Consider the following 15,219-nt stretch of genomic DNA (forward strand, 5'->3'; position numbering starts at 1 on the left):
AAGGTTTCTCTCTCTCCTGTTCTTGTTTTTTAATCAGTAAGAGGAGTGTTGAGATCTTCAGGGAAGGTTATGGTGACTAAACTAAAGGTTGTAATGACCTTAAGAGCTTGTCAATCCCCCTGTGTAGGAAATCTTATTCGAAAGGGACTCTTTGCATTTCGGGCACATGCCTACAGCAGTATTGTTTGTAGTAGGTGATGTTACTACCCTTTAGCTGCTTTTCACAGCCACCTTGTCATCAGAGATAAACATGTACCTGACTTCCCATCAATCCCCTGCAAATCCCAGCAGCTTGGTTAAAGCTACCTGCACAGGTGGGATTTACACTGACTCCAAACTTTGCAGAGAGGCAGGTGTGCTTTATTTGGGTGGCTTTGTGGGTGAGTGTAATAGTCTTGAAAAGACAACTTCAGGTGATAAAAGGCCACTTTACTTCTCAGTAAAAACATCAATGTAAGGTTTTAATATGTTTCTAATTTTAGCATGTGGACTTGATTTAATGGGTTGATTGGTCTTAAATTCGTGAACATGCCTTCTGAGAGATGACCTAAATCTTTCCAGAATTATAAATAATAGCTGGAATGTTTTGAAGTTTCAGGAAAGTTTGAATACAAAAAAAGAAAATATTTGTTCCAGCTGTGAATTCCTGAGAGTGAAAGGACAGTCTGTTGTAAGATACCAAATTAGGATATTCCTTTGACATTACAGGATCATAAATTACATTCTGTAATTGAAGAAGTGGTTAGATTCTAACAACATTAGTTGCCTAAATATATGTATTAATTGGGCTAGTTATACTTGCTGGTCTGTTTCAAATTATTTCTTTTGTCTTTGCATACACTTGAATTGTGCAAGTTTGACAATTTTTAATCTTTATCTTGATAAACCCTACAGTTCTAGGAAGTAATTTTTCTTAATTTTATTATATGACAAACTGGTAGGACTTATTATTAAGTCCTTAATACTTTCTATTAAGTGATTATATTTTCACTTTCTTGTAGCTACCAGACTTCAGCTCTTCCAACTGGAATATTCTGTCTGGCCCAAGCTGTTTTGTTGGGGTTTTTTAAACAATTTTGATAAAAATGCTTTAACCATTTCTAAATGAAACTAGAAGTGGAACGTGATTCTACACAGATCAAAGTTTCTTTTTTCAAGGAGTATAGTTAAGGAACTCAAGAACCATCCATATTTTTCCAGGCCTTTTAAGATTATTCACATCTACTTTCTCCATATGGTGTATTTAGATTTCAGCTGCTACGTTCTCTAGAGCTGTGTGTGCTGAGCAGATGTGATCACATATCCCCAGGTTGGGAGGAGCTGAGCAAGGTTTGTCTTGTTGCTTGATTACCAGACAGTAGAATGGGAAGCAATGTCTATTCAACCATCTCCCAATTATAAATGCTTGGCATTACACCCTTAATTTACGTTCTTTGAACATAGTCCTGTTACAATTTTCTTGGATTTCAGCAAGTGGAACTTCACAGATTTCACAGAATATTCTGAGGTGGAAGGGACCCACAAGGATCATCAAGTCCAACTCTTAAGTGAATGGCTCGTAGGGGGATTGAACTCACAACCTTAGTGTTATCAGCACCAACCGAGCTGCATGTTTTCAGAAAAAATGTCATGCTGTTGACATGTTCCTTAGTGATAAGTAGTTCATAGCTGACTAAAAAGTGCACCTTCGTCTCTTTTTATCAGGGCTGCCTCTGCTGCAGTTAATTTACAAGTGTTTGCACTTTTAAGCCAACCACTATGGCTTATGACATCCTTAGGTTGAATTTCTGCTGTGAATTGCAGCAGCTGCAATTTCCAGGGCCTCAGCTTTCTGGATTAAAGGATTAGAAGGGGAGCTTGCACCTATTTAGAGCAGCTGAGGAGCACTAAGCCCAAACTACGTGAAGTAAAGATTGAACTGAAATTTAATCAGAGCCACTCTGAAGACAAACAGGAAAAAAAAAATCTTTGAAAGTTTCCTGCACGGAGAAAGAGGGCTCTGCAGTGTAAGGGCAGTTGGTACAGGCCTTAACAACTACTGGTGATGGGGTGTTTGGGTTTCTTAATGAAAGTTAATATTAGGTTAATCACTTCGCTGTTCCCTCATGGTCACTTAACTTTTCCATTCTTGAACTCCTTCTCTGACTTATTACAGTAGCACTTTGTCAAAGATTTAGTTTGTGATCCTTAAGGAAGAACAGTCTCCCTTTTTATTACTTCATTCTTTTGTTGCAAAGTAGTTCTGTACTACTCCTCTTTTTGTTGAAATGAATCAGTAGTTTGTTTATTTTGGTGTTTCCAGTCTATGGAGTATAGCATGGGCTTAAGTTAGTTTTCCTTTACTTTAGAGCTGTAACTAACTATTTAAATTCTGAGATTTGAGTTTCTTTTACATATTGCCAAATTTCTAATTTTTTTGCTTGGTCGTTCTCTGTCTGTCTGTACCTTAAAATATTAAATCAGTGTTGTAGTTGCAATTCGTGGATTAAAAATACTATGGGCTTAGTTGATCTGCATCTCTACCTGCTTGTGCTTATGTACTGCTACAATGTTATCTCACCGAACTGCTTTCCAGCAGGACAGCCTATGCATGCTAAGCATACTTCTGCTCGGTATTGTATTACATCTTTTTTTTCTTCTCTGTGTGCAGTAAGTGATGCATAAGCTTTCTGAAGCAATGAAAAGACAGGAGGACGTGCCCTGGGGTCAGGGAGGGGCAGTGGCTCACTCCCTATCTGCTCGGGGCTATCAGAAAGCCTCACCCTCAGGTGTTGGGCCTATAGCATCAGCTCTGGCATTATGTGCTGCTTTTAAAACAATGCCTGGCTTCTTTCTTTTTTCTTGCTCCTTGCCAAGAAATGACAATTGAACAATTAAGGCACAAAGCAGAGAGGGTTTAGCAAATCATGAACTGTTTTTAATTTGCATCATTAAGCTGCCGTTAACTACTTAAAGCCATCTGCTTAAAAATAATTTACACATCTTGAGTTTGCTCTAGAGAGCAGGTAGACCTTCATTAGAGCAGGACTCGTTATTAATGTTATCTTTAGGGGGCTTTCAGTTGTTGTGGAAAATATGTTATTGCTCACTGAACCAAACTTTCCCTGTAAACAAAAGGAAGTGACGCATGCGGGTAACTTGCAGTCTGCATCCATAACCGAGTTCTTGGGAACCACTGCCATTCATTTGGAAACTGGCTTGCTGTGGAGGTAGTTATTTACAGCCATTAGGTAGGTCTGGATATGTGAGATAGGAGAATGAGCTGTGTGAATGCCTCGTATCAGTATTATCTAAAATCATACCCAAAAATTAGTCTTGGAGAGAAAGAACAGCAAGATCTGCCTCAGTGCCTCGCCTGTCATTGAGAAGGGGGAGTCCTGTTGCCTGCGCCCTGAAGAGCTAGCTGAGGAAAAACAAGTTTCTTTGTCTCCCCAGATGTGTAAAGAACCAATTTTACTTACGGAGAACAAATCACCAGAGCACAGACTCTCCCTCCTCTTTGGGGCTGAGATTCATTGGCATTTCAGTCAGACAGTATGTACACCCCGTCTGACCCGCTGCATAGGTCTGTGGTTTGCTGTGAAATTATTGTCCTGCTTCTTGTCAGAGGAGACTGTGTCAGCAGTGAGCTAATGGATTGCTGATACAAATAAGATCATTTGGAGTGAAACTAGCTTTAGGAATATTAGATAATGATGGTGTGAGGATTTAAAAGAAGATCCCCCCACTCAGTCTGTTGGAAAGAGATGGATGTGATTTTGGGCATATATTTGACTAAGTATAAATCTTTCATCATTGCATTAAAAACTCATTAAAATATTGCTACGAGATTGATTGGTTTGTTGTTTGGGGGTTTTTTTGTTTACAATTGTGTGCTGTTTATTAAGAAGAAAAATGCCAATATTTAATAGGATGTAAAGCCTTTGTAGTAGCTGAGCAAAAATGTTGCTATGAACTTTAAATATCATTGTCTTTCTATTAAGGTTTTATTTGTTTCTTTCTGGCAAGAAGGACTGTACAAACAGACTGACTGCAGACGTTTGCACACAATATGCTTTCAAGTGTGACAAACCAAAAAAAAATACAGGGCTTCTTGTAATTGCTTTTGGTTGCAAAAGTTGAAGCTATTCTTTCCAACTGTAGCTGCTGTGTTTTTTAAAATTACACTTCCAAAGCAATCTTTCACTTGGAATCCTTTTATGTTTGCCCAGTCATCTGGGCCTTCATTTGAAAAAATAGGTATGAAGAAAATATCTTAATTTGTCTTGATTAGAAGGAATGAATGTTCTAAAAATGTATACATTGAACATATACATGTGGCTTCTGCCGTATTTGATGTGCCCTCATGCTTCTGTTCTTTTTCCTATATTTGTCTTAATCTGCAATGAATGTTGCTTCAGGATTTCACTGTGAAACAGTTCTTCAAAATAACTTTAAGTAACATAGAGCTAATTAATTCTTGTAGATCAAATATATGAAAAAACAAATCCATTTTTAACTTTTCAAAATGCTTGTAAACATTTTAAACTTAATGCTTACCTTCTCAACTGATTACTGAGGACTGCTCAGTGCCAAGACGATGACTGAAGCTCAGTTACTCAAATCACAAATTGTTCCTTTTTAGTACTCTGGATTGACGTGTAAGGTTAGAGCCAGTTTGAAAACTTCAGTCTATTTTATATGCAAAACATTTTTCTGAGCAAAACATTTTGCTCAGTTAAATCTTTGAATCTATCTGAGCTGTAGCTCAAATAGCAGGAGAAAGTGATAATCACCCTGGACCTTCCTGGGAAGTTTGGGTAGAGAGCTTCGTTTTTAGGAGAGAATGATATGTGATGACTCAAATCTGCAGTTTTCACCAGTTATATATATACTAAGGAATCTTGGAAAATATTTCTTTAGCATTTCCACTCTAGGTGAGAGCAAGTTGTCAAAGACCACAATCTGTCACAAAAAGTATTTTAATTTTCAGTCATTTCTACCTACAATCCTTACAAAATGTAGCAGATTCTTGCTTTAGCAACACCTTCAGACACTAGCAGAAGACCTGAAGAAGACCTTGCCAGGGTGCAGTTAATGCATCTGCAGAAGTTGGAAAACTTGTTGTGCTTAAACCCTAGTTCACCTGCTGCTGTGGCTTCCTTTTCATGTCCATCCTCTTTTGACTATTTTTGCAGAAGGGAAGGGGGACAGGGACATAAAGATGGCTCTATCTTGATGCAACCAGCTCTGTTGAAGTACCATCATATGTGACTACCAGAAATATTTTATCTATCCCTTTCCTGCTGCCAAAATGTAGGAACAGAATCATTTTGCCCTTTTTGATAGGTCTTCCCTCTGGTCTCTCTGTGAAAGGCATCAGCTGGGGAGTGGAGGAGCCCACTGCTGACTGAGAGAGGAGCTTTGAAAACTCTTTGGCAGGTCAGAGCTGGAGTGAGGTACGCAATAGAGGAGTAGGGAAAACATTTCTACTGGGAGTTTCAGGGCCCTTGGAAGGCGTTAGCTTCTTACCACGTTTGTTTCTCACTTGCTGAGTGGGAGTAGGATCTGTATCTGAGAGTCTTGTGCAGCTCTATTCTCCGAACTACATGAAGAAGGTGCAAAAAAAGCTGTCTAGGGGATGGCTCTGAGTCCTGTGTCTCCTGGTGCTACTGGTTCCTGTGTTCCCTATATTTTTATCTAAGATGAGAAACAGAATTACAGAATATACTGAGTTCAGAGGGACCCACGAAGATCACTGAGTCCAACCCTTAGCCCTGCACAGGACCATCCCCAGGAATCACTCCATGTGCCTGGGAATGTCATCCAAATGCTTCTTGAACTCTGGCAACCTCAGTGCTGTGACCACTTCCCTGGGGAGCCTGTTCCAATACCCAACTACACTCTGGGTAAATCTGGGTAATATCCAACCTAAACCTTCCCTGACTCAGCTTCAGGCCATTCCCTCAGATCCTGTCACTGGTCACCTCAGAGAACAGATCAGTGCCTGCCCTTCTGCGTCCTCTCGTGAGGATGTTGAAGACCACAGTGAGGTCTCTCCTCAGTCTCCTCCAGGTTGAACAGACCAAGTGCCCTCAGCCTCTCCTCATATGGCTTCCCCTCAAGGCCCTTCACCATTTTCTTTGCCCTCCTTTGAATGCTCTCCAAGTGCTTAATATCTTCCTTATATTGTGGTGCCCAAAACTGCACACAATATTCAAGGTGAGGCTGCACTAGTGCAGAGCAGAGCAGGACAATCCTCTCTCTTGACCCACTGGCAATGCTTTGCCTGATGCCCCCCAGGACATGGTTGACCCTCCTGGCTGCCAGGGCACTGCTGACTCATATTCAACTTGCCACTGACCAGAACCTCCAGGTCCCTTTCCACAGTGCTGCTTTCCAACATCTCAGTCTGTACATACATCTGGGGTTGCCCCATCCCAGCTGGAGACAATGTGAAGGAGAGGAAGAGCTACTGACAGGAGAGGGACAGTTCTCAAATGACTGCCTGAAGAAGTAGACATGAAATGGGGCATGTTACTGATAATTGGCTTTGGAAACTCATCTGGAGTATGGATTTCTCTGTTTAGAAAATAAACCTTTTTCACTCATCTTCCTGCTCTTTCCTGCCCCGAACCCAGCTGGAGCTGCTACAAGACAAACCCTGCTGAGGGTTCAACAACCCTGTCCTCCTTGGGGGCTGAGTGCATCTGTCAAAGAAATCTGGCCAAGGAGCAGCGCTGACTCAAGTGACAGAGCTCAGCTGGGGACGCAGCAGCTTAACAGAAGTAGTTTTAAACAGTGTCTCTGATGAAGACAGCCCCTGAGTAGTGCTAACATGAGTCGTAGCTTTGAAGTCTTGTGATGGTTTGTGGTGTTGTTTTTTTTTTCTGAAAACCACAGGCCCGTAGTTCTTGTGTCTACTTAAGGATGTAACTGTACATTGAAACAGTAATTTCTAGCCCTTGCGTTTGTGTGAGAAAGTGACTCATGACCTGAATGTCCTTTTATGGCTCAGAGCTAGAAAGCTTATGAAAACTCATAATCATTGAGTAACTGGGTGTGAAAAGGCAGTCGAGGAGATTCTGAGGTATAAGAGAAGGGCATGAAGTAATTTGCTTCAAATTCACAACTTGAAACTAAATGGGAAGCTACTGGCTCTCCATTTGCTCCTTCTTTTGTTTAGAAATCCATTTGTAAGTAGCAGAGGAGCCAAGAGGCAGCTAGAAGAGTTAGGATAGCAGCACCTACCAGCTCTATCCTCCTACTCACATCTTCAGAGACAAGCTGACATACTGGGGCAGGATGGTGCTTGAAGAGAAAAAGAACAGAAGGAGAGTTTCGACCTCTTTAGCACCTTTATTCTAGAAAGACTGCAAAGAATACTTTTTTGAGGTCTTTTGTAAAAGGAAGTATCATGTCTTTTTTAAAAGGAAGTATCATATCTTTCCTTCATGCAGTAAAAGGCAAGTTGCATGACTGAAACAGTCATGCTTAGGGCAGTGAATTTCTGGCATTGTGGCAATGTTGGCGTTAAACATTTCCCTTGTCTAGCTTCAGTAGAGTTCTTGTGTTCTTGTGCCAGTGTTTTGAGGGGTGTAACATTAGGAAAGAAAAGGTTATGTGTGTTCTGTTTGGAGTCACTTATTAAATCTCATGGAGTGTGCTGCTTTTTGAATGAAGGGTGTACTAGGGAGTGCTTATCCTGTTTGGAAAAGAAACTCTGAGGCTGTCAGACCATCAGTAGGCTTTTTGTGGGGATAGTTCACCCAAAGAGAAGTGTAGGTTGATTGATCTCATGTGGTCTGTCAGCACAGAATAGCAATGATGCTACTTGTGAAAGGCAACCTCGAAAGAAAAAGAAAAAAAAAAGAGGACAAAACCAAAATCTGTGTGTCAGGAGGTCCAGTGCTGGTAATGGTGACTTCTAATAGTCAAGCAGCTTTACCCTGTTGCACATAGTGTGGCTCCGCTTGGTTGCTTGGGCATGGCAAAAAAGAGCAGGTCCTGTGTTGTACACTGCAAAGACAGTTTGCCTCCCTTTTGACTGAAATAGCTTCAATAAGAACATTTAATTTGAGGACTTCATTGGTCTGTCGAGTAACTACCTTGTTAGAATTAAAAAGCTCCTGGAAATATTGGATTCTATGTAGTTCATGGCAGTTTTTAGCCAGCCATGTAGCCTGGTTACACCCTGGATAAAGAGATCTGAGGGGTTTTTCTACATACATTTTTGACATATACATTAAAAAAAAAAATAAAACCCCAAACCCTAGCAACAGAACAGTTAGGTTCTTTGGAAGGAAGTAAAACTAGAGGTTAAAGTACGTTTTTTATGTGAGGGCTAGCCCCCTGTGCAGAATGACAGTGAACACATGCAGCAGGTTCCATGCCTGTGAAGTAAGTTTGGAGGGAATAGGGTGCAGTGTAACTTTGTCCTGCTAAACAGGCTTAGAATGTTAATTCTACAGCAGTAGGCCTTAAAAACATAAGTTTATGTTTTGAATAAATTAAGGTGCTATTACATAACAACTTCAACATTTTTTTTGTTCTCTTCCCTCTTTCCCTTCTACAGATCACACATCCGTGGGCGGGCTGGGAGACAGTTTTTATGAATATTTATTGAAAGCCTGGCTTATGTCAGACAAGATGGACACGGAGGCAAGAAAAATGTACGACGATGCAATTGAGGTGATTATAATTCATTGAGTTTTCCAATACAGTGGAACCATCTTTAATGATTTTAAAAATTAAAAAATACCCCCCCAAAAAAAACCCAAACCAACAACTAAGCAAAAAAAAACCACCATCAACCACAGGACTTGTTTTGATTATGTAAGTTTTAAGAAATCAAGTGATGAATAATACTAGTTTTCACTCTGAGAGTTTAAAACGTATTATTGTGGAATACATCTGATGCAGACTATTGTACTAGAATTAATCAGCTTGTCCAGAATGGTATAATGTAAAAGCCCAAGCTCTAGTTTATTAGGAAGAGATCTGGCAACCCTAAGATATGTGCAGAACGACCAAGTAATTTTTCTCCAGTGTTCAGAATCGTTCTAGGAGTTTGAAGTCCCAAATTGTTTTATTCTTTTTATTATTTTCTAAGGCATTTACATATTACATTCTATATTTATCTTGTGAAATGTAGTTCATATCTATTCCTTACTCTATGGTTCTTTTGTGATATGGTCTTGTGCCCTCTCACAGATCAAGTAGTGCTTGCCCAAACAGGGAGTACTGCAGCACCGTTCAGTAGGATTTGGGGTGGGGGCCTTTTTGTGGTGGCTCTGAGCTTTATGCTGCCCAGCTCTTACTTTCTCAGTTTCCCCACACCCAGGCATCTTCTCTCATCAGCTTCTCTTATGCCCATTATGCCGCTGTACCTAAGGTACAGTTAAGATGTGTAGAGCGTAACTAAGCTAATTTTAGGCAAGTGAGCTGTGGTAGCAGCAGGGACCATGTAGTCTTGTCCTAGTGCAGAAGTGTGGTTGGTGCTTGATGTGTTCCGTACTCTGTGCATGCCCTGGTTTTTTTCAACACAAGGCTTTCAAACTTAGTTTTAGTACAGTCGGTCTCCTAAAACAAATCACCTGTTCTTGGAGTTCTCAAAATGACCATTTTAAAAGACATATAGTGAAAGTTCTAGGACAAAATTACTTTGAAGATGTAATATGTCTTATTCCTGACCTGAGTTTGATTATATTTGACTTCGAGTTACTTGAACTTTTTCCTTTCCTACATTGTTTTAAAGTGTTATCTGCATCATGTAGCTGGTTACTATCAGAGGTATAATAGTCATTCTCTCCTGGAGAAAAAGTGCGTTATTTTCTTTAGTCTCACAGTATAAAACAGATTTTGAGTTATTTTTTAAGCTTTTTACATACTTTCCAGGGTCTTCAGTATGGAGACAACAAGTAATGGTTCTTCTAATCTGTTATTACCTGATTTCTTCTCAGTTTTCTCCTCTTTGTCTGACTAGGAGCTGTGTTTACACTCTTAACCTTTGCCTCACACCATCATGCACTTTCCAGTTGCTTTATTCTGAAGCTGGTTATAGTCATTGATTTACTGCTTTCCTACTACTGTGATTTACATTCCCAGTTCCTCAGTGTTTGACCTTATCTCTATTACAACACATTGTTCAGGCAAAACCTGTTTTGTCACCCGGTCTGAATGATTTTACAGGACTGACTTTTTCTTTATCACTATCTATAGCTGTATCAATTTTTGTGTCATCTCCAAATTCTTTTTAGCATTTTTCTCACAGATTGTTGTTAGAAATGCTGCCCAGTGTTGAATAAAAGTACCTTTGTAGAATCTTCATGAGATGAGGATTTTTTTCATGATTTTTTTTTTTTACTTTGAACTGTTCTAGCAAGCAAACTTTTAGTCCACTTTGTATATGCTGCCTTGAATTTGTTTAGGACTAATATATTGTAAAATGCCAAGAAAATTCCTGAAATTTCTAATATTCCCAGTATCAGCATACACGTATCAATCAAATGTTTATTTTTGAAATTACATAATTCATTTTATATGATTGTTTTATTTTCTATTTAAAATACTGATAAAGCGTCAGCAATTCCCCAGTTCTTTTGAACTTCCCTAGCTTTCCAGGGTTTGTTAAAGTCATCATTACTAGTTCAAAACATTAGTTCAATACTTTTAATAAGCTACTTTTAATGGGTCGTGTGGGTTTAAAAATGTTTAGAAATTGATGTTTAAAATCCATTCTGGTTACTGTTGAAATATTTTATTCAGATTCTTAAACTGTGAGCACTTTTAGAGGAAATAAACTTTCCCTTTCATCCTCTTCACTGTAAGCCATCTTGCAAACCTTTTGTATGGGCAAATCTCTGTCTCTGAAGGGAGACAGAGCGAAACAGGATTGGGATCCGGTGAAAACACACTGTGGATAGGAGGGAGGAAGAGCTGAGCTGTTCCCACTTCATGTGTGATATGACCTGCAGTCCAAGCATCAGATGGTTTCTTCGGCTTTTTCTCAACTAAACCCACTTCTGTACATTTGAATCTGCACGAACTATGCTGATTTATACGTTGTGGAACATAATTCTCTTTCAGGATTTGTGTTTCTCCCAGGTCCTTCTTGACACTGAAAGACATGGGCAAAGAGTTATTAAGTAGGATTTGCTTTGTGTAATTGCAATTTGAATTTTTATTTAAAATATTTTTAAGAGCCCATTCCCTTACCATTCTTTTGGTTTTGCCTATAACTTAGGTCTTCCTCCATAGCTAACACTTCTTACTCTTGGTTTTTCAAAATGTGGAGCAGAAGCTCTTTGCGTCGTTTGTGCAAGCAGAAGGGGAATGGTATAGAACACATTCCTCCCACGGAGCTGGAAATGTTCTCAGCACCCACCAGTCTAAAAGAGTGTTTCTGTCCAGCCACTCTTCACTCTCTTAGCGTATTATGGGGAGGTGAGTGGAAGATGGACAACCATAACCTCACTCTCAAGTCTTTCAGTAGGCAGTGATATCTCATTCCTCGGAGGTATTAAGAAGAAGAAAAGTACAACATCTGTTCTTCAAATGTCATGATTTCTGATCCATGGCATATGAAGCCTTATCCAGGTCACCATGTACTTTGTAACAAGAATACAAACAAGTTATATATCTGTAACATCTCTGTGCTGTATAACATTAATTCAGTCTTCCACTGTAAAGGACACTTCATTGGAATGTCCTGGTACATATATTCACAGTTGTGATAGAAGCTGAAATTGTGAAACCTGTTGGGAATTTTCTGTGGTGATAAAAATTGAGGGTGGGCCTCTTAACTTTGCTTTCATCATTGTGTTCACCTCCCCTCTAGTCTGGTTTCAACTGTCTTTTCTCCTTCTCACATCAGCTGGAGGATAAGGGAGCTTCTTTTGATCTACTACCTTGAGTAGTCTCATCTCTTAGGCTCACAGATTTGGTCCTCATCCTTTCTTATTGCACAGCATTAGGATAGCTAAAGGAAAGATTCAGCAGTGTGCTTGACTGTCACAAAATGGCAAGTATGGCTGCAAGTCAACTCAGAAAATGCTATTTTTGTAGTCATAAAAAGCACAGAAAGCATGAACATCAGATAGAGAATATTCAGGTCTTGCATGGAATCACAGAATATCCTAAGTTGGAAGGGACCCAGAAGGATCATCTAGTCCAATTCTGAGTCCTGCACAGGACCATCCCTAAAAGTCACACCATGTGCCTGAGAGTATTGTCCAAATGCTTCTTAAACTCTGTCAGGCTTGGTGCTGTGACCACTTCCTTGGGGAGCCTGTTCCAGTGCCCAACCACCCTCTGGGTGAAGAACCTTTTCCTAATATCCAACCTAAACCTCCTCTGATAGAACTTGATTTTCAGATTTCAAAAACTCCCCTTTCTACAAGACCATGATGTTCAAGTTCAGAAGTTGTGTTCTCTGCTCAGAAGAGTGGCACTTCGCACCTGGAACGTGTTCTTCTGTCAAACCATGAAAGCAAGTCTGGAGTAAAGGAGTAGCTCATGGACAAGTGTATAAATGTGGCCTTTGCTGGGTTTCCTGGTGCTAACTACAGCAATTTTGTCCCACTGGAAAAGCTTCTGCAACCATTTACTCCTCAACAGTTATGAAATTACAAAAAGATACAATTCAAAAGGGAATTTCACATAACATTTGGAAAAAAATGTTTTCCTCTAGGAAATAAATAATTCATACATTTTTATTCCCTCTTGCTCCTCATAGTAAAAGTAGCTTTCCTTCAAAGAGGACTCAACTTCTAAGTACCATATGGTCAAAAAATGTCAGTTTTGTCACAGTCTAGGATAATTGAATCAACAGAGTTAATGCTTACAGATCTGAGTATCCTTTTCAGTGGCAGTTTTCAGCAGATCCAGTACTTCCTGTACCAGTACTTTGAGAACAAATGAGGCTTGTACAGTTAACCACATCAGGCTCCCTAGCAGCAGAAGCTATGATATCATGCCAGTCCTTAATGCCAATTTGCATGATGGTTAGAAAACCACTGTCTGCTGTCAGAGATTTATTGATTTCAGCTCTGTCAGTTATTTCCACTTTCTTCTCACTGGATCCTGCCATAAGCACAAACTTCGGATCTGTCAGTAGTATTAGTGAAGAAATTAACCCAACAGGAATGCAGACCAGCACTTCTCTTTCATTGCCTTTTTGAGTGTCTAATGATAAACATAGTAAGTACTACAGCAGATTGGGGGGAATTGTGAACCTCTCTGAAAGAGGCTTAAGCAAATTTTGTTCCATCTAGTTTTCAACCTTTCGAAAGTTAGATCAGCTATTCCTCTTACTAAGAGAAGTATATAATTTTTAAGTCACAAGCAACAACATATATTGGTACAACTGTGCAAAAAGAAACCAGCAGTGGCCTCACTTATAAAATGATGTTTTTTGTGAACAGCAGCTCTAATACTCACCCATCATTTGAGCATGTGTAATTAGTGAGCTGCTTTGGAGAAGCCAGAAGGTGGCTGGTGCATTCCTGTCACTGACTGAGGGTACAGGTGCTGCCTTTACATATGTTGCTGATCAAAAGTTTCCAACATGGTTGTGTTTTCTGAGTAGGCACAGAGTGTACAGAGGAACAAAAGGGTACTTCTCAGAAGTAACAGGTAGACAAATACTGTTTGAGCCATAAAATAAGTGCTGAATTCTCAACTAAAAGTACAGTGTTATCTATGCTGTGATTTTCCTATGTTTGATTTCATTAGCACTGTTAGCAGTTAGGGTGTTTTTCTGTGTGCACTGAAATTATATTCTTTGTTCCTCAGAAGTGAATTTGCTCAGAAGTGAGTTTGAAAGAAGGAGAAAATTTTTTTCATTTTGAACACAGTACTTTGTTCTTTGAAGGAGAGTTAATATGTAAAGCTTGCATGTGAAACAATATTTGAAAGTTCTCTTAATCTTTTTGTAGGCCATAGAAAAACATCTCATCAGAAAGTCCAATGGAGGACTGACCTTCATTGGAGAGTGGAAGAACGGGCATCTTGAAAGAAAGATGGGCCATTTGACCTGTTTTGCAGGGGGAATGTTTGCCCTTGGAGCAGATGGTTCCAGAGATGATAAAGCTGGACATTATTTGCAGCTTGGAGCTGAAATTGCACATACATGTCATGAGTCGTATGACAGGACAAGTAAGATCTGTTGTTAATCTAGTTATTTCAATAGCTGGAATACAGCAACTGTTGTAATTATTTTTAGGATTTGTTATGGACCTATGCCTTATCTAAGATGCTCTAGTTTTATACCAGTATAAATTTTAACATCTGTGTATTTACTTCTACTCTACATCATAGTGAGTAAACATAAAACGAGACTTTAATATGGTTCCTTCATGCATGTTTATCCTTATTTTTGGGTTGGTCAGCCAAGATAGGTTATATCTTCGGATACAGGGAGGATACAGGGAGGAAGCAATTTGTGTGAGCTGTTGTCCTCACAGATATAAAGGGCGTTTTGTTTCATGTGTATTGTTCTTACAGTTATATAGAGTGAAAAATTTATAAATATACCTTTTACTGTTTTAGTAATAGTGCATTCTGGGTAAGTACAATTGAACTAGAGAGGATGAAAACTAGTATACAGACTGTGAGAAGACCAAAGACTTGACTAGTGAGAAAGCAATATCAGACTTCCTTGTTGGGCTGGAAGTTTCTCAAGGTCAGTCTTTTGGACCAGGTTTGTTTTATGTCTTTAGTAGTGACCTTGATGCATAAAGTTGAAGTGTGCTGATTGCACTTAGAGTGACTATAAAGCTGTAAGACATAATTAAAATGGAAGAGTCTCAGAACAGTAAGCAGGAAGATTTTGAGAACTGGACTGTCAGAAATAAGTTCACTAGAAAAAGGCAGGAGCTCTTTTCTCTGAACTGGGAGTCGAAAAATGCCAGTGCAGTCCTAGTCTGTATCAGAGGGAGAATTTTCAGCAGAGATTAGATAATATTAAGACTGCCTTAGAAGGCATGTGTAATTTGTCACCCAGAATACTCTGTATAAATCTGAATTTCAAACAGAACAAGTGAGGAGAAGGACCAAAAAAATAATTAAAGTGACAGAGCTTGTATCTTTCAATGGGGAAATTAAGACAGATCAGCCTGCTCAGGCTAGAAAAATAATACCAAAGAAGGGACAAAATTTATTGTCATCTCAAGGGTAAACACTGAAAAGAAATAGTTGTTTTTTAAGATATAAAAGATCACAGTTGTAACAAGAGCAAGA

General features: G+C 39.3%; 1 protein-coding gene across 1 annotated transcript in view; it reads left to right on the forward strand.

The window, feature by feature from the left end:
- Nucleotides 1-15,219, forward strand: part of MAN1A2 (mannosidase alpha class 1A member 2) — a 134,291-nt gene that overhangs the window by 100,571 nt on the left and 18,501 nt on the right. Inside the window, exons 9-10 of the mRNA XM_051780282.1 lie at nt 8,555-8,670; nt 13,917-14,136. Of these exons, the coding sequence (XP_051636242.1) occupies nt 8,555-8,670; nt 13,917-14,136 (336 nt within the window). The remainder of the gene's footprint in view (nt 1-8,554; nt 8,671-13,916; nt 14,137-15,219) is intronic.

The sequence above is a fragment of the Manacus candei genome, unplaced genomic scaffold, assembly GCF_025592945.1.
Source record: "Manacus candei isolate 608988 ecotype Guabito, Panama unplaced genomic scaffold, ASM2559294v1 h1tg000014l, whole genome shotgun sequence".
Classification (NCBI taxonomy): domain Eukaryota; kingdom Metazoa; phylum Chordata; class Aves; order Passeriformes; family Pipridae; genus Manacus; species Manacus candei.